Source organism: Bombus huntii, chromosome 4 (genome assembly GCF_024542735.1).
Source record: "Bombus huntii isolate Logan2020A chromosome 4, iyBomHunt1.1, whole genome shotgun sequence".
Classification (NCBI taxonomy): Eukaryota; Metazoa; Arthropoda; class Insecta; order Hymenoptera; family Apidae; genus Bombus; species Bombus huntii.
The window spans coordinates 18,123,069-18,149,765 of record NC_066241.1 but is presented as its reverse complement, the minus strand read 5'-3'; the positions used below and the strand labels follow the sequence as shown (position 1 = coordinate 18,149,765).

General features: G+C 33.4%; 2 protein-coding genes across 4 annotated transcripts; both read right to left on the bottom strand.

The window, feature by feature from the left end:
- Nucleotides 1–1,355: 1,355 nt before the first annotated feature.
- LOC126864492 (sodium/potassium-transporting ATPase subunit beta-2-like) lies at nucleotides 1,356–14,122 on the bottom strand. 3 transcript variants are annotated; one of them, XM_050615902.1, is made up of 5 exons: nucleotides 13,652–14,122; nucleotides 8,634–8,894; nucleotides 7,834–8,015; nucleotides 7,417–7,690; nucleotides 1,356–7,344 (listed from the first exon to the last, which is right to left on the bottom strand). In XM_050615902.1, the coding sequence occupies exons 1-5, from the start codon at nucleotides 13,776–13,778 to the stop codon at nucleotides 7,241–7,243; spliced, it is 948 nt and encodes a 315-aa protein (XP_050471859.1). In that variant the 5' UTR covers nucleotides 13,779–14,122; the 3' UTR covers nucleotides 1,356–7,240. The 3 variants fall into 3 exon arrangements, with proteins under 3 accessions (XP_050471859.1, XP_050471861.1, XP_050471860.1); XM_050615904.1 differs by lacking the exon at nucleotides 13,652–14,122 and adding an exon at nucleotides 9,008–9,161; XM_050615903.1 differs by lacking the exon at nucleotides 13,652–14,122 and adding an exon at nucleotides 8,991–9,149.
- A 1,940-nt stretch (nucleotides 14,123–16,062) lies between these two features.
- On the bottom strand, nucleotides 16,063–26,689 carry LOC126864479 (zinc finger CCHC domain-containing protein 2). Its single transcript, XM_050615855.1, has 8 exons — nucleotides 26,129–26,689; nucleotides 24,575–25,067; nucleotides 24,349–24,445; nucleotides 23,562–24,271; nucleotides 23,244–23,423; nucleotides 22,884–23,143; nucleotides 22,066–22,802; nucleotides 16,063–21,941 (listed from the first exon to the last, which is right to left on the bottom strand). Exons 1-8 carry the CDS (start codon nucleotides 26,173–26,175, stop codon nucleotides 21,877–21,879), a joined length of 2,589 nt encoding a protein of 862 aa, XP_050471812.1. The 5' UTR covers nucleotides 26,176–26,689; the 3' UTR covers nucleotides 16,063–21,876.
- Between the last annotated feature and the right edge of the window lie 8 nt (nucleotides 26,690–26,697).

Genomic DNA, 26,697 nt, shown 5'->3' with positions numbered 1-26,697 from the left:
ATAAATATAATAAAACTTGAATGAATTTATATTCTTAATAAACTATACAAATGTTCATAATTTAATCATATCACATATTAATTAAATGCCTGTTACACGTGAAAGAATAAGAAAACGATATAAAGGTATACGTACCTCTATCTCTGTTAAAATAAATTAAACGTTAACAAACCTTTTGCATTAAATATCTCTGAGTTGTCACAACGCCAATACATGACACTTTTTTCGAAGTAATCTGCGAACTCAATCAATCATTTGCAAACAAGCAAATTATAATCAAGCATTTGGAATTAATGTATAAAACTGAATTAATTGAGTCAAAATGAAGCAATAATCAAACTCAAATTTTGTTTGAAAAACTCATAACACAAGCCGTTGGTAACAGACAACCAGAGAAAATTTGAAATATTATAAAATTTCGCTAACGTAACAACATACTAAATAAGAACCTATTAGTTAACTAGTTAAACGAACCTGATAATAGTCGACTGATGACAATGGAATAGTGGTAGAAACATTACATAGTCGAAATTGTTTACTTCAATGGATGATACATCTTGACACCACGCTTTTCAAGCAGTGGTATTCACTGCGATATTTAGTGACATTCGCGCCAAAACTTTGTCTAGCAGATTCCTGATTGGTTGGAGAGAAATGACTTTTCATTCGTTTACAGTTTAAAACCGCGCGCCACACACAAATTGAATAGGGAGATAAACGTTTCACGGTTTATGTTACGAAATATTTATTTTTCTTACTCTGTTTGTCTCTTATCGCGTGGTTATTAACAATTTTCTTCATATTAGGAACAAGAAATAATTATATGTAGCAATAAATCGATTAAATCACACGGAATCATCACTTAATTCCGTAAGTATAATTAAATATAATTTAGATAAGGTATTCTAGGAAAATCGGTTTTAACTTGTTTTTTAGCAGTATCAAAAAGTACACATAAGTGTAATACTTAGTTTCTTTAATATGTCAAGACTGAGATAATGAAATAAACAATATTAATATTTTCAAGTTTCTAAATAATAACTGCTATTTAGATTTGAAACAAGATATTGCTGTATATATTAATTTAAATGCCGTCATTTTTAGATACTATATTCTAAACCTATATATGTACAATAAGTAAATTATGTATGTAATAATTTTATGTAAAAATATTAAATAAAATAATTGAAAAAACCAAAACCGGTAATCTTTCAGAAAATTCGTATTATTTGTACAATAACTAGGTTAATTAGTTACTGCAATATTTTTATTATTAACAATATGATTATTATTTTCTTTGATCCATTTTATCGTAATTATGTTTAAAGAGTAATAATAAAATCAAAATATGAAAGGGCTTTTATACATTCTGTTTATTTTTCATAACACATTTCAAGCATAATGATATCAACAGCCATGCCATCTCGTCTTAAATTATTATTAAATATTCATGCTTAAAGATCTTGTCGCCGCGATTGAAGCGCTAGTTTCGAAATCAAAGGTGATATCACAACGATATGGGATAGAAAGTTCGTACACATGAAAAGTTCTCGAAAGACAAATTTCTTAGAATACATATTGTTTGAAACTTTGGAATTTTTTCATAGTAGTCTGGGTGTTAATCTCTTTCTCGATAATTGCCATTAGCAACCACTGTTGTTTGCGATCGTTCTGATCGCTTTAAAGCTTTCTGAAGTTTGAATTAAATTTTCTTCTTTTTCATTTACAACACAAAGTCAACGAAAGAATCAAAGTAATCTTAAGTTTGTTACTATATTCCTTTTGCTTGCGATCATCGGTTATTTTCAGATCGATAGCAAAAACAAATTGCAGTCTATAGTAAATACCAATATTTCAAGGGTTCATAGCTTTGTGGATTATAAACCATCCGAGTTAAAACGATCGTTCAACATACTCGTTTCATCTCGTTCTATGATACTGACAGGTCTCTTGATAACTATATATTGGCGCAGATCATATTAGTATCAACGGTAATATTCTTAAACATCTAATAATCAATGTCGTCATAATGGATCTAAATACATAATTTTTCTTAATCGACAACAACAAATGTAGGTGTACGAAGACCCAAAGCAATATTCCAGAACGACAAAATTTATAATGATATCGCACTATACTAAGTTCGAGTCTTCGTAGTCTACGGTAAAATCTTATTGATCGATACAGAAGAAATTCCTGCACCACAGCATAAGCGTCTATGGTGTTTTACATCTTCAGAATCATCTACTCCTTAAAACAAGGAGTATTCGCTTCACTATTCTTTTACTTTATTTGTATTTTTGGTAACTATTTTCTTTTTTGATGTCGTAATATCACGTTCGGCTAACTTCTGTTGACGAACCTCTTCCCTATACATAAAAAGTCGCAAAGATGTGAAAAGTAGATGCAGTCATGGGTAATCGTATTATATTAACTACTAAAGAATATTAACGTGTTCACGCTAATTTCCTTTCCCGAGACATCAAGTCGCGATATCTTGTTTTAACGGCTGAAATTTATTTCAGCAAGATCAAAGCAGAAGTAGAGATTTCTTGGCTCCGCAGTCGTTCGACATTGCAAATGCTTGAACCTCGATATTTAACTATTTTAATTAAGCGTTAGCGCTAATAATAGGAAAATTCGAGTCGATTTTACAAAGCAATTGGTAATCGTTGAGTCAGAATCAGAGGGAAGTGGGGAACGTGAAGATAAATCTAACATTAAGAACCAACGACACGGTGTCCCGACACAGAAATTTGATGTCATGTTTTGTGATCATATATCTCATATATTACACATATTCGTTCGTTTTTTTATCGACTTCTCGACGAAATCCTAATGTAATTCTATATCGGTATTCCTCTCCATTTTTCTCACGTAATACACCCTTTTATATGCATCGATTTCAATTAATCTCGTGCCTAACTGAGCGGTTCCCAACGCATGTATATAACATAGATGAACCTTCAAATGTCTTGTAGATACATACACATATCAGATAATTTAACGAATAGTATTATAACCGGTATGCATGCATATATGCGTTATAATATACGAATCACACTTAGAATTAATTTGACTTATTCAGATTAATCGTCATAATTAGAATATTATTTTGTTATCGTTTTTTCCTCTGTTTTCCTTAGCATTCACATTTCATACAATATCGCGAGTTCTGTCGAATTTTTACTAATGTGACCGGCTATTCAGGAATTACGTTAAAATCATCTTTAGTAATATTAACCTTATGTGTATTTATAATGTATATGTATATCATATAATTATCGTTACTTTAAATGTATATATAATTTTATAATATATACTCAATATATCTTTAAATGTATCTTAAAGCTTAAAATTCTGCCACTTTTTTCTTTTCATCAAAATTTTCATCTACTCTCATACGCATACGTCTCACGTACATAATTCGTCACATACTTAAAGCGCTAATTGTGTTAACGATTATCACACAGGAAACATGTTCCAAATAGAATCCGGAGAATAAACATAGCTTGCAGGATAGTGCAGGATTGTTCTCGTTGAAATTCCACCATTTGGTTTCGAGAAACGGGCGTTCCGTTACGGCAAGCTAAGAAACTTTAAGCATGATTACTAATAATCCCACCGAACCTGATTCATGGCTAGTAGTTTTCTTCGGTATCAAGCTTTTCCCGGCTCTCTTTCAACTCTCTTTTTTCTTGTTCACGCTTGCGTGAAACGTAATCTATATACTTTAACAACAGATGTTCATTATTAGAAACAGCTCATTCACAATGATGAATATACATATATAATCGTTCTCGATCAGTGCACTGGATACAAGTGTAATAATTCCTATTAGTACTTTATACCATCAACGCATAATTCATCATCGTTTTCATTATCATCGGTACCTTCGTCTTTTTTCCATTAGTACGTTCTCATTTTCATTCCATTTTCTTTTCCGCCTGCCTCATCCTTCCTTCCTTTTTCTTTTTCTTAAAAGTTAATAGTGTCGTCGACGATTAATCTATATTAAGTTTTTTCTCATATCTCAATATGGCTCCGGGCGAGGACTCAAAAATTAACGATAATAGTAATAATGGTAATAGTAGTAATAATAATAATGATAATGACAATGATGAGAATAATAATAATTAATATTAATGACGATAATAATTATAATAATAATAATAATACTAATGGTAATTAATAATCGTACGTTACGTCGATTAATAAATAGCAATAAAATTATTGATCTTGTTTTTGGCAGCGCTCACAATCGAAGTCGCCGCCCGTTCGGATCGCTTCATCTATAGCCTTTGTACTATCTTTTCGTCCATATAATCAAGAGCGATCGATCCTTTTCTACGCTTTCATCGAGAATTTAACGAAGGAAATTTTCTTTTAATTCTATAGTACCGATCGCTTATGCTATCACGGTCGATTATTTTCATATAAATCGATAATTTCCAGTTAAAATAGGATTGCCATTTCGCCAATCCCAAAGAAAGATCATCGGTATGAGAATCGGTTAACTATAGCTTAATCGTTTTACGCAGTATACAACACGCAGGTAAAACAATGTAAAATGCAACGGAATCTAAAAATTTGTATATAATAGATAACAGATCATATAATGGCAGTATAACTTTGGTAGTGAATGTATAAGCGTTTGCAAACAATTAAAACGAGGGATAATGTTCCTCGTCGTTTGATTAAGATTAAATTCACGACGTAAGCACGTCCCGTCGTAATTCGAATAAGTATCATAAACCGTCAAGAATCCCAGATGCCAAGGGCGACGACCACCGCGCAAACGCTGTCCTTCGAAAAACGAACAAGCTCTCGGAACAACCAGCTTTGCTTCTAAATTTAAGCCATGAAGAATGGAGATCAGATGACAGACATTCGATTTCGTTTACATTAAGTACATACCATTATCGTTGGTTGCTATAAAGAAAAATAGAAAAATAGGAATATCAGATGTAAAATTGCAATTTACAAAGCAAAGGAAATATCGATACGATCAAGTATCGGTTGAAATACAAAAATCATCTTAGCGAGATGAAAAAAGAGAGAAAGAAAAATAAACTCCTCGCAAAATGGTAAAATCATCACATAGGAGAATATAAATAGATAGAATATTAAGTAGCAAAGAAAATGAAGTACTATCGAAATAGAACACAATTCCTCTGATCTCCAGACTATAGGATACAACCTATCGACTATACGATTGCGTGGACTAGCACTAGATATTATCATGCGGTACAATATAATCATAAATACATATTCCATACGGTGTTGTACGATTATCACTAGGCTGATTAAACTTTCCCGTGCAAACAGCGCGCTGTTTCTCGACAAATCGAAATCCAACAAAATTTTGGTATCTTCCACTCTTATTTGCTTCGAATCTTGTATCTATGTACATTTATTAACGTTAATGGCGGTAACTGCCGAATTTGTTATTTTCGCTTTCCAAAGTTTTTTCACTTTTCGGAAGATTTGAGCAATTCGACTAAAATTCAGTTTTTCCTCTAAGTATACGAAAGAAAAAAGAACACACAACGAAACATATCGATTGCTTTCATTCAATTGTTTTGTATTCGCCTTTCGATAATGAAAGGTAATAACTATCATTATTATTTTTTCTCTTGATCGTTTGATTGATTTTATTTCTATTTTATTAATACTTTCCATTAATACTAATTAATAACTAAAATATTAATACTAATTACTACTTTACGTTACCACCATTAATTACATCCACTTTATACAACACAGCGTAATCTACCTCCGTACTGGCGGAACTTCAAATTAAAATCCAAGGATGACCTGTTTTTCATTAATTAAATTAGAAGTTTTATTTATAATTGCTTCACGCGCTCTTGCTAACAGTTCGCAATATTATTCCCTCGTTCGAAATAATAAAATAGAAATCTATTACAAAGCTAGTAAAAATTGGAGGATTTCCAATCAAAAGTTCCACCGCACGAAACCTTCGGTAACAATGCAATCGTTCTCACCAAGTCAATTAATTGGTTTCCTGCTGTTTCGTTTCGACGAGTTCGTTGACAAACTCGCATGAAACAGACTCTCTTCCCTTCGACTTGTCTCTATTAGCTTTTGTGTATGCGTGTGCGCGTGCGCGCGTGTATATGAATTTCGATTATTTCAGACATCCCTCACCTTTCATCCCGAAACGACGGAACTTTCGATCGAGATTCGCCGAGAGCCGCGTCCGAGAGCTTCTTCGTGGAATTCGAAATCAAAAGTTCCACCGTGCCGGGTGCACCGTACCGACGGGCATAAAGACACTAACATTTTCTTGTTTTTCTGTTTAATACGTCTACGTGGCACGAACTAAGGGTATCAATTATCCTCGGTGTACCCTACACGTTAGCGAGTCTCGTTGACTAGGCGAATATCAATATAACTTCGAGAGAGAAAAAAAAGAGAAAAAAAAACATTACACGTGCGTCAAAGCCCGCAACGAGACCAAGAAATTAGCAGACGACGAAAAGCGAAAAATTCGCAAAAGGGGCAAAAAAGTAAGGGAAACCTCTTACGCGCTCCAACTGATATCCCGAACGATATTTAGATCACGATGGTACGACCACTCCTCTTCGCCCCCGATAAAAAGAAGTGATACCGCCGCGGTTTTTGTGCAGAATTTTTCCGCTAAACTGTTTTTTTTTTTTTTTTTTGTGCATCCTGATACATACGCGCATATGCGTACGTATATATACATACATATATATATATATATAGATATATAGCTTGTACATAGCCAATTTCACTGGTCCGTTTTGTGATCCTATAATAAAATGCTTTTACCTTTGTGGAAGCGACGACGACGGAAACACGCGGCGTTTTATGAAAAATCTCTGTACGCTGAGTGAAACGAACACGTGTAACGGTGTTTTTGAAGAACGGTCCTTCATAATGAGTGTGAGTAGCGCGATTTGTGTGAAAAAACGACAGTAGCTATTATCGCATGGTGTTGCAATGAAGAGAATCACGACGAAGATGAAGATGATGAGAAATGATCGGTGAATCTCTGAAAGATCTACGTTACAACGACGAGAAAATACGCGGCTAGAGCGGTATCGTCGGCAGAGAAAACCGGAGGGAAGAAGGAGTGGTCACGATGCGCCAGCGAGATTGATTAAAAAAGAAATTTCTTTTATTCTCCTTCCTCCTATATTTTCTTGGACGCAGTTGGTAGTGATCTTGCAAAAGGTGGCGAGTACGATGCTTAATCCACCATCAGTTCGAAATGTACCGAACCACGCCTCTCGAATCTGTCGTGAATGATATTGTGCGCCCAAGCTTTACATTCGATATTGATCAACACACCGTCTGAAAATTAACGGAATATTCAAAATCCTTTAAAGATTATAGGCATGTTATTGCGATTTAATGGTAACTCACATTTAGGCTTTTCGAAGAAGACAGCTACCAGGGGACTAAGGTATCCAGGGGTATTTGTGAACGGGAAATAGTATCCAGGAAAACCACGACGTGGAATATATTGAATGGCACCCATGTTCTCAACATCTGCGGGATTTTCACCGGAACATGACACCCACACGGTATCCAATCTGTTAGCGTGTTCCTCTTGCTTGATGTGTTCTTGAAGATCGGTTGGCATTGTGTTCGGCAGATTTTTCGTGTCATTATAATATTCGGGTTTCCAGCCGAAAATCTAAAGCATTAGAATTATTAATATTTCTCCTAATAAAAATAACGCTTGCCAAATCTCTCGGATTTTTAATACTACATAATTTAATAAGAACAATCACTCTATATGTATAATAATATCGTAGTAACGTTTTTAATATCACGTACCTTGTTCAACTTGAGGAAAATGCAAGGAGCAGATTTGTTGTATCCATATTTGTGTTTCTTCGTACACTGTCCCCACGTGGTCATGTCTACGTCACAGACTTTGCCGGCTGCTGGTGGTTTGCCATAGTCGCACATCATCCTCTTCTGGGCACCATTTGTAGAGGTAGCAGGTTTTTGGTATTCTAAACAGATTCAAAATTAATTTTTTATTTAATTATCACGGAGACTCATTAATCCTAGGACACCCAAGGAGGTGAAGGAACACATCAAGATATCGATTTGAATTTTGTTTCTTATTTTGGTAAAATTTTTCTGAAAGTTATTTCTAATTTTGTATACCGTACCTAATTACGCGTTCTATATTTTACTCCCAAATACATATATGATTATATATTGTAGAATATAAAAAAACCGAAACTCTGATCCAAAGATTGTTCCCACCTTGACCGGATTTAACGGGTTCTTGACGTAATTGGCTCGTTAGGACAAAGACCGTTTTCTCGCTTATCGGTTAATATTAGCGTCGTAATAGATCTATGGAAATAGCATTACTGAACATCTATATCTAATAAATATTTTATTAACGATGCAAGATAATGTAATGTTATTACTTCTGCTTTCAAATAATGAAGTACTCTAAGAAATACGTTATATTCAACTGCATAAACTTTAACTGATAAAGTTAATCTTAGCAGAATAATTATTTCAAATTTATGGGTACAAAATTTTTGTTTGGTATCTTGTGTTTTGTAAAAAAAATAAAAAAAAAAATTAAGAACCAGAATTGAGAAATAGATTACCTTCGAGGAACTTATCCAATTCTCTGGTCCAATGTAAGAAATTGCCTTCGTCACTTGCTTTGTACCAAATTAAGGTACTTTCAACATTGCTTGAAGGAGGCATAGGCCTAAAACCAAGTCCGGGGTTGCTTCCGATCAAGGAATTGTCCAATTGCCATTTCGGTGCATTCGGGTCTAACGTCTGGTAGAAAACAGTTAACATCGCTCCGAAGAAACTAGCCAGTACCGCATAAAAAATAACGTAGAATAACAAGATTTTGGCTGCAATCGAAAAATAAGAGATTGTTAGTTTTTTGAAATTATGTACATATTCTCTAAATATCGATTATCTTCTAAATTACTCCATAATAATTTTACTTTAACTATTATCCGACCATTTAAATCATATACGGAAATCAGTATAGTGAATTGATCTTTCTTTTAAGATAAAAGCAGTATGTGCGCAAAAGATCTCCGTAGTCGATTGAAAAACAACTTGAAGTACGACGAAGTATAAGAACGTAGATCTCGGACACTTTAGCCAATTAAAGCAAGGCAAATGTTTTATTGTAATAATTCCTTTTGTGGATACGCACAGCAACTGAACTCTACAACACTGAGACAATTATGATCCGAGATCTAATTGGCCTGAATTGGTATTGAGTAAGCAATGCTGCGAGTTTACAATAAGAATCATTGATGAATATCCATTTCAAGCAATTTATTTTCAAAGAATCATAACACATATCTATACTTGCATCGGATTGCAAACGTTGTAAAGATTATTCGAAGAACTATATAGTAACCTTCTGTTAAATTATATTTAGTAAATAAATTTATCGAGTATTTTGTCATTAAAGGAATATTAATACTATAATTAAATCTTACATCGATCCCATATATTTAATGTTTTCCTCTAGTCAATGTCCCTATTTTTGTAATAATCGGCAATTAAATTTAATTTAGTTAAATTTAATTTGTCCACAAGGTTAAACGAAGTTGTAGTTCCACTTGGCACTGCACCAAATTTTAGTATAAAACCCAGTGAAGCATCCTGTTTCTATAATACAATATATTGATATCATTTTATTTATATTCATATTTCTCTTTTTAATGCCATATAATATATTTTCTTGATTACATCTTTATTTCTTTTTATACAGTGGAAACCAAACGTTTCTAACAATCCGTGCATTTTGCATTTACACGGTAGAATTTTATGCACAAAAATAGGATGACATCTCACAGAAGAATTTTAATACTAACAACTAGAATTCCCTTACATAGTATAAGAAAACCAAAGTAGGTTATTGATCCTCCTAGTCATAGTTCTCTACGTTCTACCAATATTCGTATCGTAGAATTACGTATTATTACGTTAAACTGGTTGCTTTTATTTCGTCCTCATTTAAGGAAGACGTCCTCCGCTGATCATGTTAACGTTACGTACATATCTCCAGTAGTTTTATAAAAAATTATTAACAAACGATAAAGAAATTTTAAATTAGGAACTAAGATTTTCTTCAATACTCCAATAGTTTGTTTTTCATCCCTCCAGAACGCAATTCATTCGTTTAAAGACAATTTGCAAACGCGCTAAACAAATCTGGAAGATTTAAATAAGGAATAGGATTGACATAATATCTTCGACGCAAATCGGTTTCTTTCGATACAAATTTTACAAAGAAATCTTGTTCCCTGTGGCAACTCTATTTCCTTGTTTCCGGTGTAGGTGTATCGATAGTAAATACTGTAAAGACTGACATTTTCTGTATAGAAATTCGAACGTAGGTGCAACAATATCAATGACCTACTTCATGAAAGAACCGTGATGGCTTCTAAGTTTGTAGCGCCGCCGCGTTCCGCATACGAAGTGATCGATATCTCAAAAAAACCGTGAAAATGTTACGTTACTACAGCAACCGCAATAGTGTGTCGTATTTGGACGAAAAGATAATATCGTTTGATCTACTTTTTATCCAGAAACCTACTTTCAATTACTTTCTTGAATCTTATTCATCGGATATATGTACTATCCTGTTCTGTATTTCTTGAGGCAAATTATAAAACGTTTAGAATTTTATACAAAATTATTATCATGCGATTTACTCGTACAATCCCACTTATTTAGAAGCCGGAATTTTCCGACACTTTTATCTATATTTATTAGATTAACACACCCCTAAATGAAATCAATGCAATCACTTAAATTCACAAGCTCGAAGAAGCACCTCATGTTGCAATGATGAATTCTAGATTCTACTGAAATATCATTTTTTATTAACGTGTTCAAGATACAATTGAAAACTGCATTCGTATTATTGCATAATGGTATAATATTCGTGTCATGTTTTTCACATTGTTGAGAAAGTACATAATTCGAAACACCATAAATAATGTAAATGTTAATCAAGAGTATTTGTTAATACGAAATAAAGTATTCAATCATTCGTAGGACACTCAAATATTCAAATATAATTAAATATTTGAAAAATATTATTTATGATCTTCTATACAGTTTGTATTCTATTTCCTTAGCTAGTAGATCGAATAACAAAGTTCATTAAAAGTTAAAATGAGACACAAGCGAACCGTATAAAATCAGAGCAAGCTATTCCTACAGAATGGTAAGAACGCTGGATTGTATTGATTTTGGTGGAAGTCGATCAACTTCAGGAGAAGAAGAGGGGACAAAAGACAGTGGAGCATAGAAAGAATATAGCTCGCAAAGGCGAATAGATAAGCTGCTTTAAATATGCTAACACAATAACACAACGACCGACCGAATTGCCTCGTTAATGCAAGAAAATGGCAAAATCAGTAAATGTCAAGAAGTTTACAAAAAAGATTTCCGAAATTTATGCGATATATATAACCAAATGATAATATCGAGTACGAATCACAATAATATTTGCTCACTGTAACGAAGCTTCTTTAATCACGGAAAGATTTAAATAAACAATTCGATTTTTAAACCTAACTCCCACAACATACTTCAACGAGCAAATCCTGTAATTTATTACTAACTTGGCTTGTTTCTTAAAAAAGGTGCACACACTTTAAAAAGATTATAACTTTGTGTATCGAATTGAAAATTATTAGTCGATTAAAGAAATTATTAAGAATTTATTGTACATAGATAAATGTAAAAAATGTAAAAAATAAATATAAAAACTATGATCCAATGATCTGTGCAACAATTTTATTACAGATCGATTTTGTAATAGAAATTTTGAAGAAATATGCTAACGATAAGATGTATCGGAGTGAAACTAAAATAACTTTTATGTAGAATAATAATTCTTGTATACAATAGAAGAAGTTTACTTATTTAAATGTTAGTTTGTCAGCTTGGACAAGAACATAAATATATTATACGTTGTATAAAATGGAATGATTACATTATATGACATTGTCTGACTATATCTATGACCATGACCAAATTTATTATGAGTGCTTTACAATTAGTAGTAATTACAATTCTACAGTGTACAATAAACCTAGTTTCCAAATGGAATCATTTTCTTCTCCTATCTATTAAATTTCGCTTATATCTAATGTTTGCAACCTTCTGTCGATTGTTTTGTAATTTTGCAAAAACAATTGTTTTAATTTTTTCGTCTTCTTTTTTTGCTGATTAAAAGATCAGTCATTGAATATATTATCTAGAATACCGTAATATTGGATCATCATCGACCAAATCTCGCAATTGTATTACATAACATGACAGACACAATACATGGAGAATTCGTTTGTTGCGTCGTCCGGTAGTATCCCACGGAATTGTCATAATCGTTGTAATTGCATCAAATAAAATATTTTAGATTAACAGTATATTTATATAATTGAGTAATAAATTAAAGAAAATATAAAGAACAAATGTAAAGAATATAAATCTATAATATCTAAGTACCGTATTATGCACTCTAGAGGTAGTTTTAGTATTTTTGTCCTCCCATCCCAAATCCCAAATCGGGATACAACATATTTTTCACTTAGAATTAACAAAGAAATAAATTTTTCTAACGTTAGGCTCAAAAATTAGGAACACTCTTTAACCCTATGCCTTTCCTCTTATACGTATTACATCATACATATTACAAAAGATAAAAGTAGGACGATGAAAATCGTGAGGTTGCCGCCCCTCCATACGTTACTTTTAAAGATCCAATTGAGAATGTTCTAATACACTAGAAGGATAATGTGGAAACGGTGAAAAAGCCAGCTTTGTCAGAACAGGATACGTTTTAGATAAAACAAGAAGTTTACAATTCGACATTTTCATTTAAATATCTGATTTCTGTCGCATCAAAGAACCATGTATGATTATTTTGACAGAATAGCAAAGAACGTTTCTTTCATGAAAGAAGTGAACAATCGTATTTCAAGTTATTTTATTCATGATAGAAATAAGTTTTCATAGTAGATTAAGTATAGCTTTGAAATATTTCACTGAGGAAAAGTAGAGGAAAGGAATGAATGTGCTAGTTTAATGATATCAACGTTATCAAAGAGAAATCGATTAAACTACGATCAGAACGGTTTTATTCGTTTGAATGCAGCACGAAAGTTCTTTCTAGATATATAACACCGTTACTGATCTGCAGTGCGCGTGTACATTGCGTCGCTTTACGTCAGGAACTATAGGGTTACGATTAAATGTCAATCGGGATATTCAAGTTCTGACCTTTGACGATACGTTTTAGGGAATTTTCCGGAATGATCTTTGACAATACTACAGACGAATTATCCGATGAACTCGACAAATAAATCTACGCATGAAATCTAGCATTACCATTACTATCCTTCGGTCGAAGGAAATCTTAATTTTATCTCGGGGGAGAGACTCGAAAACGCGATCGAAACGTATTTGTCAATAAAAATTACGTAATTTTCCAAAATTGTTTAAAAAGACAAGATGAAATTCGCGGCCTGACGCTGAATTCGATTTCAATTTGAGAGTGCAAGCACGTAATAAATTTTTCGAAAAAATAGAAAGAATGAGAAAGAAATGAAATATGTTTGATACGAAAACTTACCCCAACTAGCGCCTGTGCGCCCCAGGAACTGTCCAGTCTCGGAGTTCCATAAAAAGACCCTAAAACCCTCCCATTTACCAAGCTTCGGTGGCGGAGTATAATACTGTTCGACTTTTTTACCCTCCATTCTGATCGGTTAAACGAAAAAATGGAGAGAACTGCCGCAGATCTCTCCCGCGAATCACCACGAACGAACAAGGAGGACGTGCGTGAATCCTTTTCTCGGCCGGTTCTGCTGCTCCTTCTGCTGATCTTGTTCTTCGTCTTCTGGTGGAACAGTGCCGCGATCGAACAGTTCCGCGGGCGAGGACGCAAAGGAAGGAAGGGTCGATTCGTGCCCTCGTCTGGAGCTACTGTTCTCGGGCGCTCTCGTCCGGCCAAGGGATGAATATTGAGCGATCGAACCCAGGCTGGCCCGAGCTTTTCAGGCCGTCCCCTCCTTCTCTCGTTCTCGTTTCGTCGACTCCCTTCCTCTCTTTCCCTCTCTGTTTCTCCAGCGGAGCGCGCTTTCTCACTGCCGCGGAAGCGCTACCCTTTACCACCGCGTCGACGAAATCGCGCAGTCGCGTCAATACGCACCCCCTAGCCTCCTCTCTTAACTATATCACGGCCAGGTGGCAGTACTGGCAATGGTCACGGGCTCGTTTGATCCTTCTCGCTCCGACTCGCCTTTTTATTGCCCGTTCTCTCGTTCGTCGATTCAATCGACCCCGCTGCGTGACACGGCGACTCCTCGCGCCACGGAGCTTATGCGATCCCTACAATAGATACCGGAGAAAATGATTCTCTCTCCTCTCTCGAGGTCCATCTACTTCGATCTTCTTTCTCTACTTCGACCCTTCGAACACGTTCCGACAGATAGATGGACATGGAATAGTTCGGTTAGTCAGACGAGAGTATTCTGCAAAAAGGGATACGTGCAGATATGTAGGATAAAACAGAATTAAAAACAGAGTTAGAAGTATAGGAATAAATATGATGAGGGAAAAATAGATGGGATGTTTCGGTATGCGTCTGATTGCGATGGAATGCCACGAGAGAATGACCAGACATTAAAGTATTTTGTACAGCTTCCTGTCGTCCTTATCTCGTTCATAGCATAATCGTTCAACTACCGTTTTATACGCGTCCCTGATGCAATATAGGCATTCTTCTGTATTTAATATCTCCGATTACATTGTCAGACTTCTCAAACGTGATTATCGTTTCTTCATCACGCCCTTGCAACTTCGATCACATGCCGAAATAGTAGTTAAAGTCAAGGATATCTGACATCGTTCTACAACACGCGGATTATGTATCTGCGGGGAACATACATACGTATAATGGAATTATGTATTCATTATTCGAACAAAACATTTTTCCAGTATCGTTTATTCAATTAATTCATATCACAACATATGCAGGATCTTGTGTAATAATTTAACGAACTTCTCCGGATGCGCCACACCACATCCGTGTAGATGTCGATAACGCGTAATGGATACAAGCATATTAAGTATTATTATAACTGAAACAAATCATTTATTACGATATATATATATATATATATATATATATATATATATATATATATATGAAATCATTCGTTACGATATGCTTATAATAAAACCTTAACACAAACATATTGCACGAATTACATTCAATATAAGATATACGTCCCTAGATAAAATTGATCTAATTTTTTCTGTTATTATCGTTTGTAGTGCCTCATTTAATCCATTTACATAGTTTTACAAAAGTTTGTCCTAATATGGAAAAATCAAGGATATGAAAACATAATAGTAAAAATGTCTACGTAACGCAAAATAAATAAAAATCTATTTTATGTAGAACTATAATGCGGTATCTATACCGCTTAGTTTACCATACATGCACATTCTTACATAACGGAAGTCCTGTGGATCGATTGTACTGGAAATGTCGAATTTAACAAATTTCAGCAAAGAAATCCAACATACGTATGTACGTATATTCATACGAATTTTCTACCTTTTATCAATCGTAATTTAAATAGGTGGTCATAATATTTAAATAGAAAAGAACAAAATATGTTGTTAAAAGAACAAAATTGCTTATTATATTCCCTCTTCGATTGCACAAACACGGCAAGCTGTAAAAATAATCTTTTGCAATGAAACAAATGTAGGTTGTCAAAACAACTTGAATCGTTAGTTATTTAATAATTATTATGCGGAATATTTTATTAGTTTTGCTTTTAACGACATTAAAAAATACATTTAATTTATTTTTATTTACTTCAATTCATTTGTATTACAAATTACTATAATTTTTGTCTACAGCACACAATATGTAATTATCGTTATATATTACCCATCCGGCAAATGCAATGCATCGGATCACTTCGTTTAACTTTCTAAGAAAGATTTAGACCTTTTACAATTAGATTCTTTCTTTTTATTTCTTTTTTTTTTTGTGGATTCGCTCCTGCTGTGTGAACATTATATAGAAGTCTCAAGAAATGTATGTATGTATATAAAAAAGCAACATTTTTATAAAGTTTACTTCAACGTATCTTTTAAAATAATAATCTTGGCGTATCTTGTACTATTCAATCGAATCTGAATTTAAACTATATTATACTTTATACAAACGAATTAAGCGGTGCATCTATAATTAAATGCTAGATTCTCATCACATTTTTCAGAATAGACTAAGAGTATACTTTAACCAGTTTCTCGATTTATTTACAAATGGCATTACGTCCTATCGTGTCTTATAATCGCATGTTAGTAAAGAAATCATGTGTATTAAACAATGTTACTGTTCAAAGAGTTACAAATTTGATAATAATTGTCGGTAATATCGCAAAGTAATCGTAACTGCTCTACAGAAGCGTGTCTATTTACACAGCTTTTCTTTGTACTATCGCATATAAATGAAAGTACAATTTCATAAGACGCTCGTATCCTAAACACAACGGCTAAAAGTGTAGACGGATTGGTTGGTAACGTTTTTTATTAAATATTTCATTACAGGAGGTTAAAATATTTATAATGCATTCAAATAACAGAATTTACAAATATATCTCAATATTTCCATATATGTATGTATATATATAATGTGTATATACACATCACATATTTGTATGTAAATCTTCTTTCCCCTATCACACTATATATCATACATACTTACGTATCATACATTCTTCCTCTTTCGCACCGATTCTTATGTACATGACGTAGAGCGGCACACACCCTCGTACAGATTTTTTTTCATTTTCAAATTTGTTGTTTTTTTGTGTGTTTTGACCCATTACACTTTTTATGGTACCACAATAACAGTATTACTTGTCGAAAAATTTGATCCTTTCACATCAGCGACCGACTACAAAAACCGAATGAGTTTCACTTTTGCACAGAATGCCTCCTAAATTTTTTTGTATTTTTCTATTTCTTTGTATTCTTCTTTAAATAATAATAATTACACTTATACATTAACCGTTAAGCAGCACGCTTTACCCCGCTTGATTCATTTTTTCACAATTTCCGTCTTTTTCTCGTTCCTATTTCTTTGAAATGGCAACTCTCATCCATAATGTATCGCGTTTTGTGTTTCACGCTATTTTTCTATCCACTTTTTTTTTTTTACTTTTTATATTTTATTTTCGTTCTCGTCCAAAGCACGTATTGTCTTCGTAAGTCTCGGTAGTCGGGCAAACTTTTCGAATCATCGATCACCTCATGCAAACATTATTGTATAACGAGCATCGGTCACAAAACGCAGCAAATGTACATACATCGTAATTGTAAGCGCTTTTTAAGTCACTATGCCGACGGTATCTTGATATATGTCTGCATATACACGTATATGTGGGTATTTCTGTTTGTACAATAGATGTACCTGTATGTGTATTTCGTTAGATTTTTTTTCATTTCTACCTCCTCTGTTAACTTTCTCTGTACAATCTTAACCGCTGCCCAATTACACCCCTGTATGTCCAAAAATATTTGACAAAAAAAAGATACACATGGCTCTAGTCTTTTTTTACATTCTTTTTTCACTTTTTATAATTCCACTTGAGTACAACCTATTTTATTCAATTAACATTAGAGATGTAAAGTGTCGAGAAAGTTTTTTTAAAATTTCATTACGATATGAAATATACGTGTTGCATTTTTTTTTTAATATACCAGAAACGCAAGCTTTGAGACGTTTGAACTGCTTTTCATAATATAAGATGGCTAATTGCTTGTACTTTATAATTTATTGTTACCATTAGTCTAATTTCATCAATAAACTCGTATAGGAAAGAGAAAAGATAATCGTGAGTTCTAACTGAAGCGAAAAGAAACACACCTAGGAACAGTAGCTAGAAGTGCTAATAGAGATTAGTAACACAAACAGTTATTGCTGAAACTAAGAATTAAAGTATGAGATAATAATTATTATAGAAAACAACCAAAATTACGTATTAAAGATGTACAACAATATCCGAGTCAATGTTTTTGCCGTTTTTGTTTTTTTAACTTTTTTTCCTTCGTTTTTCCCTTTTTTTTAAATATTTGTCTGCATTTCCTAAAAACAAAAGGAGTTCTCATTTGAAAAATGATCAAATCTTTCCAGAAAGTTTACATCTCTATTATGTATATATATATATGTAGTAATATATATATATATATATACATATATACATATTATATATAATATATACACATATATAATATATAATATATATACATATAATTTATCATTAATATAATTATTATAATTAATACTAATATTATCGTTTTATTGTAATTACTACTACTAATCTCTCACGCTCTTGCTCTACGGCTTCTGTTCAAGTGATATGATTCTTTGACTTTTTGATTCTTTTCCGTATAATACTGATTTGATCAAGAGCATTTGAACTTTTTTTCAAACTTGAACAACATAACGCACTTATTGCATCAAGCACAATTTTTTTAGTGGTTTCTTTCTGCCACTTATGTACATGTTTCATTAATTTAAATGCGTACTTAACGGTACTTGTTAAACAAAGGAGTCTTGATTCAAAACAGACAGCCTCCTACAATGATATAGCTAATGAAACTAATTCCTTACCGTTCCACGACGATGATTAATTATTATCAACAACAATATTCTTAAGAAAATTCAAATAAGAACAAAAATTAGGAGATACATATTTTCCATAAAATTTTCAATCGCTTCAACCGAACATATCAAACTGATGAAATACATTAAAATGAATGTAGTCGATGCAATGAAAACGACAATTCCTTGGTTACATTCTTTATAATAGAATTTTTTGTTAAATAACTACGTAATATATTATGTCATTAAATATGACATTATTGCTAAAACGATCCTTCTCTTTTATATATAATTGCAGATTAGCAACAAAATTACAGAACTCCCTTATTGCTGCTTACAACACTAATACTATACAATATTCACTTTTAAAAACATGTACTGTTGTTATACTAAGAAGTATTGCTTAACAGTTAAGAGAAAAAATATCGCATTCATCTTATTGCCAATGACACATACATCTGAGATATACTAAAACATATTCCCTTGATTATCAATGTCAACAGTTAGTAAACAGCAATAAAGTGTTATATTTTAATAATTATAATACTATTGCTTCTGCTTCTAGCACGACTAATCGTGACTATAATACCATTTGGTCAACAATGAATTGTTATTATTTAGCAAGATGCAAACACATTCATTTGGACCTATATTTAAAAATAGTTCAATAATATATTTAATTTCGAAAACGAAATTTGTCCGCGAACGAAAATTTCAAATTTATGACTCAAATGATGACCTTATCAGAAAAATTCAATTGAGAGATTTACAATATTTTTGTTAAATATATGTTGTAAACTCAGACTCCTTTGTTTCGTAGACGAATCACATACAAACACACGAAATTTTTGCGCTATTTTTCTTTTGCTCTTGTCAAGCAACATATCTGTATTTAAAATGTAAAATAGAAAAATGTGTTTGTTTGTGTTTCATAAATCTGGCTTAGGCAATACCTGCCAATTACAACTGATATTAATTCAAAAACAAAGTACTCGCGAATACCAGGATTCGATTATTTTGTATTATGGAATTAAAAAAAAATATTCATAGAGCTTTAATATGAATTTTACACACTCTTCATCAGTCACAGCCACTTCGAAACTTTTCTCAGGTAGTTTTTAAAAATCATCATTGACTAATGCTAACGGCAAGACAAACCTCAACCTTTATTTTTTTTTTTTTTAATAGACCGGTATGAAGACACTGGGTGTTTCAACAAAAATGGCACTTTTAATAAATGTTACCTAAACACCGAATCAGACTCTAGTAATTACGACACAGTCGAATTTCTTATAAAAAATTGACAGAAGTTTGAAGATTATAATATATATATAGTATGAATAATATTTTTTCGACTTTTCCCAACTAATTTTTGGCTTTCTTTGGAATTTGAATAAAGTATTGTTTAGAAATAAAAAACGACTTTCACTTTATATACAATAATATGTGAAAACAATACCATTAGAGCAAGTTATCATCATCTTAATAAAATTGTTAAATCAGATTCAAAGGTAACATGAAAATCATCAACTCTGAACTGTCTCTTCTTTTCAAATTTTTATCACTGCAAAATAACAGCTCTAAAATATTAATCCCAAAATGTTTGTGGCTATTGACTAGCTGCCAAATAATTCATTACTAACCAAAAAAAAAAAAAAAGACACCTGAGAATTCTTTATATCCAGAAGCTACTGAAAGGAAGTTTTTAAATGCATGTGTATTTAAAATCACACATATCAAACTCACTCTCACTCGTTTTTATATCTTTTCAGTCCTTACTATTTTAAATATCTAGGATCTATTTCATATAGATCAGATGCATAGTATGAGAGTCTTACGATTAAAAATTATAAGTCATCGTAAGTATGGGAACTAGACAAAGATTTACCAAATTATACACTTTAATAGAATTAGATCGACACTCACTAACGGTGTTTGTTTAATTAAGAATTGGTTTAAATGCAGTAGCAACTTGTTGACAAGATGAGTTCAACGCAGATTGCCACTCCACTCATACCTAACACTAGTACATATTCAAGTCGTTATTCTTTCTTTTGTTTATTACTTACTAACGAGATTTTAAACGTATATAACGCATTGCTTACACTTAAAAAAGATGGGCGATCAATAAAACTCGTATAAAATTGCTTAAGTTGCACGTGATTGCATGACTATTTATATAAATAGGATGAGAATTATTGTTATTTAACTAACTATTCATAAGTTAATAAATGAGTGATGAGCGGCGTATATTTATAGTTTTATACACACAGGAGCGCAAAGGCAGCTAGACGATCGAACACTTATGGTTTGTTGTTCTTTCATTCTTCCTTTTTTCTTCTTTCCTGTTTTCTTTTCTCTCTCTTTCTTATGTGCATTCATCCTTTACTCTTTTTATCTTATCTTTTTTTACTCTGTTGTCATCATTCACTTTTGCACTCGTTCAAACATTGCGCACGTAAGAATTGAGAAAATATGTATACATAAAAATGTGGCTCAGTAGCGATAATAGAAGTAATAGTAATATTTTAATAGTAATAGTAGTAATAGTGATAGTAGATGTACTAGTAGAAGTAAAAGTATCAATGATAAATATAGTCAAACATGGTAGTTTCATCTAATCAGAGCACAATGCGTTCTTTTTTCTTGTATTTCGTTTATGGCTAGTTACTAGAGAAATAGTGAGAAATTGGGTTGAGGCGTGCTGTGAATGTGTGTGAGTATGTATGTATATGTGTTTATATGTAGTCCATACGTATCATTGGTAAGACACGAGTCAGTACCTAACACAAACCTTTCAAAATGTATTCTAAAAACATAGATAAGAGCATTCTGCGTTATGCTTCTCCCAGTTTTCTCTTTGTACATGACGCGACATCTTTTTACATAATTAAGAATTACTATCATAAATAAGAACTTGTAAAAAGTATACCTGGTACCGCAAATCGCGAAACTTCCTCGGTTAAAAAATCGTCATCCTGAATATAAGGGATGTCTACAAAAATCACCGAAAACTTGCATGAGGAGCGATAGCAGTCATCTTTTGAACGGTATTTAGGTTGTATTGCTGTGGCGGCATCGTAGTAACAGTAGTAATGACAGTGATGGTGACAGTAATTACGGTAATGATGATAATGATAAATTGCTGGATGGTCCGCGGCAGGGGATCACTTGTCAGAATTTGGGCACTCTCCAGGTTGTTTCATTATACTGTAATCTAAGCGGTATTGAGCTGAAAGTAAAAATAAGAGAAAAAATATTATTTATCGCAAAAGACCTATGTACATTACCCATCTTTTATTTGCGTATAATTATAAACAGTAACATTCTACATAAAAATATAAATTTTAAGTTACCTTTTTTGGTAAGATCTTCCATGGTTTGATCTTTACAGTCAACTGCAAGATGACTACTACTGCCACAATTATAGCACGAAATTTTCGTTGGTGGGACGGCAGCTGGTGCATATGTAACAATCGGAGTAGGTGGCATATACGGTGCCTGAACAGGTGTCGCGGCTGCATTCGGTGGAGGTGGTGGTGTTCCTCCTGAGGATGGATGTCCAGGATATTGGTACATCATTTCACCATTCGGTTGGTACGTGGTCGGATAAGCTGGTCTTGCATACGGTCCATGTGAGAAGTTAGAATAAATACCACTACTCGGTCTCAAAGCCGGAAAATGACCATGCGGCAGATACGTGACCTGCGACTGCGAAGGTGGCGTGGGAAAGGAAACGCATTGTGAAAGATTCGGTGGCCCACCGCCATTCACCATTTGATTTTTATGACGCATTACATGTGTCTGATTTCTTCTAGTACGTTGCCTTTCCGGGCCCGATTGTATAGGTTGTTGGGATGCTGGATGTGATACTGCACTTGTAGAATGTACCGGTGCAGAACTAAGATGATCAGTAACTGGCGGTGGATTGCTCTCACTGCCGCTCACCCACGGTGCTGCCGGAGGAGTCTCTGGCGGAGATCTACTACCAGTACTATCAGAACTACTACTCTGTGAACAATGCCTGCTGTTTTCAGGATCTAACCTCAAGGCTTGTAATTGTGTTAAACAATATACGTGTTGAGCATTGCACCTAAAATATTTTAACATCGTTAATTCAAAATTCAAAAATCAACTTTGATAAATGTTAATAATTGTACACTTTCTTTCCTACCTTGAATATCGATTTTGTACCCCAGCGACAGGTAATGTAAGACAGGCATAGCATGGTGCATTTTGTGCAGCATACATCGGTGGCGGAGCAGGATACATTTGTATTTGCGCAGGATCTAACGGTGGCATAGGATATCGCCGTAAATTAGGTGTAGCTGCATGATTATGATGATGATGCATCGCTGGATGCTGTTCCTGTAACGGCATTGACTTACTGCTTTGATTTCCATTATCATTCAACATCTCCATTCCCGGTATAGCCTGAATAAAAATTTTATGTTATGCATCTATTTTCCTTCACTGATTAAATGAAAGTTAACAATATATTAATATATATCAAGTATAGATTATTAATTATTACCTCATTTTCAACTGAATCTACAACTGTGTGTGTTGTGCTGCTAGTACTATCTAATTTTTTATCAGTAGAAATTTGATTTAAGCCGTTAGTAGTTTGACTCTTAACTATACTTCGTAATTGCCCTACTGCATTTTGTGTTAATCCTATTTCCCTCAAGTCCTCATCACTCATTCTTCGGATCTGCACAATATATCACATATTATTATGTTTATTAATGTACATACATATTCTATTATATATTTATACTAAATATAAAGTAAAATTTATTATGAAATATTTTATGTGATTATAAACTATTTTAAAACTTTACTATCTCACCTCGTCGAGGGAAAAATTCTGCAAGTTGCCTTTGAAATTTGGCATTTCTTTTCCTAACGTTTCTCGTAATGAATCACCAGAAATTGAAGATCGCAGTCGTGGTGGTGGAGGTTGTTTTGATTGAGGTGCTGCCGGAATTAAGGTAGAAGGAGTATTCTCGACGCTATTATGTCGTGAAAAAGTAGTAGAACTGCTGATAGACAAGGGAACAGAGCGTGATGGAAGCAATGGAGGTTGACTAGGATGACTTCTGTTCGTACCCAATGTGGGAAGTGGTGGAAGGGAATTGGCATTTGAGCTGCAGATGCTTGTTTGACTGTTAGAGGCACTCGTTGATGTCAAGGTATTCGAAGTAGACTGAGTCACTTGTGAAGAGGTGCGCGGCATTGTATTATTTCTGCGACCCATTGGGGAATTACTGCGACTAGGAGATCGAGACTGGGATGGTGACGATTGACGGCTGACTAAGGGGGAAGGTGGATAAGCCAACATGTCGCCAGTGTGATACATCAGCTGATTCCCCATCATAACCTGACCTGTCCATGGTGGCATGTGATTTACTGATGGAAAGCCAAGGTGAAGGTACTGTGTTGCACCACCTGATCCCATTGGCATTTGTTCTGGAGTTGGCAGGCATAATCCAGGTGGAGGCATGGAAAGACCAGGGGGAACACCAGTTACCATGGTATTATTTCTCATTGTCATTTCTCCTACAGATAATGTAAAAAAATATTAATATTTATATATATTATACATATATGTACGCATATATCATATTATAAACTACCATGATAAGTTTGCATTGGTGGTGGAGCCATCATACAACTGCCTTGCATCTCTGTGTCTATTAATCTTTCGTTTGTATTCATACATGGCGCGCAACCCTATTGTTAAAACAGATATAAATTAACATTTAGTTTATTATGAAACATTTAGACAATATTTAGAATACTAGTTAGATTACAAATTACATAAATAAATAAATGCATTCAACACACGAAGATTATACATACTTGTGTTTGTTTGTAAGATGAATTTAACTTTGAAAGATTCAGACGAGCTTCTTCTTCTTGAAGCTTTATGTAAATGTTACCGAAGACACTTTTCTGCTCATATGTAAATGCTGGATGATTTAAAGCCATTGTATACAATAAGAGCAGTTCTTCAAGTGGTTGATCATCCGGTGTAAAGGTGGTCCCATTTAATAGGTTAGAGATTTCTTGGTAATCAAAATTTGACAAATTCTTGTACAAGATTACAGCACATGCATAATTACAAGAATGTAATAATGCCATGTAGAGCGCAAGTTTCCTTCGTGTGCGTTTATCTGCCACACCTAAGGTTGTTAACTCGGCAAGATCAGTGGCACTGTTTGCATGATGTTCCGTGTCACGGAGATCATTGTAGTCCCGTTTACCAATATCCTCTACACAAGTGCCAAGGTATCGTACTTCAAACGGCAGGCACATGTTTAGTAACGTGCACATGACATCGATGCGTTTATAACTGCACATATAGAAATATATTTTTTTATAATAATGAACTAATCACAAATATTTCTTTCTTTATTTGTAATAAAATATTTGTCATGAGCATGAAATAATTTTGAGTAAGTAACTGATATCTTAAAAAATATAAAAATATATTTATGCAATATCAACATAAAAGTATATAGTTAATGAAAATGATTGGATATTGTTACAAAATATTATCAAAAATATCAACAAAAATAATTAATTCTGAATAACTTTTTATCTGTGAATGAAAATATATTAATTTTAAATTGTAGTATTTTATAATTTATACTGTTTATATTTATACGTAAAATGCTAAAATATATAATTCTTTTAAAACTTTCTCTCATAAAAATGACAATTATATTATTTGTTAGAAATAATCTAATAAAATGATATAATAAATTAATATTGATTATTCAACATTATTATAACTATAATTAACTAAATTATAAAATTGTATCAGAATAACAATTTAATTACAGCCTATGTGATTATAATCCTTATTAAAGTATACACGCAATCTATTATAATATGGTATTTAATATATAGATTTTTAATAATATGCTTTATAAGATTTTATTAACATCCATATTCAACAGGAAAAGTAAATGATGCTACTGTTGATAACAATATGAAATATATGTAGTATTTTATCATTTTAAGATAAATATATATAAGAAGATTTAATTATTAATTCACTATAATATCTTGAATACACACGAAATTAGAGGAAAACAGTTGCTACCATACTTGGTACTCCTGTATAATAAACAGAAAAGTGATATATCGATAATAGGGTAAATTAAACATTAATGAAAATCAATATCCATATAATTTCTTATTTACCAATACATTCATGTTAATTTCTGACATAAAATTAAGATGAAATTGCGGAATGTTCTTTTTGGTTAGTTCGAAATTTGGTAAGGATGAAGAGGTCATAGTTGAAAACGAAAAGAAGCGCTATGAATAAAAGAACTATAACAATCCATTTCCGAACAAGGAGAATATGGCATTAGTTAGGGAAGAAACTGATAATATTTCTATTACCTGGACAGATTCCCAAACCATGATACCACGTTCTCCTTACACACCATTGCCAGACAACATTGATACCACTTGGGCTAAAGAAAGCGCCGATGCGGACAGCTTTGGCGCCTCGGGTGTTGCTATCAAGTGACAATCACGGCGGGGTCTGGTACAATAACGAACCAGTTTCAAAGCGTTCACGAATGTGAAGGACTTGTTAAAATCCAAAGGCGATCAGCCGTAGGGAGCACTTCAAACGCACAGCGGCGGCAGCAGCAGTACAGCACACTATGAAGTATCCACATTCGCGGCAGCAGGCAGAGGCAGGCACGACCGAATGATCGGTGAAAACGACAAGCGTCAACGGACAACTCACACGTTCATCAAAAACCTCGCTTAAACAAGTACACGGTCGTCCCGTTAAAAATAAAATTCCACCTCTGCAATTGTCTCTACTGCGTACATTAATTCTCACGAGATGTTCCAAGTCGAAAAGTCGAGTCTCGAGATCCGTTCACATGCTCGCGTTAAAAAAGGCATCAGGCACTTGCTGCTCCAATCTCTGATAAAGAGGCATTTTCATGTAGGTG

What these genes read in the sequence shown, in the direction of transcription:
- LOC126864492 (XM_050615902.1), bottom strand. Translation starts at nt 13,778, where the DNA reads ATGGAGGGTAAAAAAGTCGAACAGTATTATACTCCGCCACCGAAGCTT. An exon ending in ATTGGATAAGTTCCTCGAAG is followed by an intron (nt 8,016 to 8,633) that starts GTAATCTATTTC and finishes GAATCTGTTTAG; the next exon opens with AATACCAAAAACCTGCTACC. An exon ending in TTTTCCTCAAGTTGAACAAG is followed by an intron (nt 7,691 to 7,833) that starts GTACGTGATATT and finishes CTAATGCTTTAG; the next exon opens with ATTTTCGGCTGGAAACCCGA.
- LOC126864479 (XM_050615855.1), bottom strand. Translation starts at nt 26,175, where the DNA reads ATGGTGTGTAAGGAGAACGTGGTATCATGGTTTGGGAATCTGTCCAG. An exon ending in CATCTTACAAACAAACACAA is followed by an intron (nt 24,446 to 24,574) that starts GTATGTATAATC and finishes TTTTAACAATAG; the next exon opens with GGTTGCGCGCCATGTATGAA. An exon ending in AGAATTTTTCCCTCGACGAG is followed by an intron (nt 23,424 to 23,561) that starts GTGAGATAGTAA and finishes TATATTGTGCAG; the next exon opens with ATCCGAAGAATGAGTGATGA.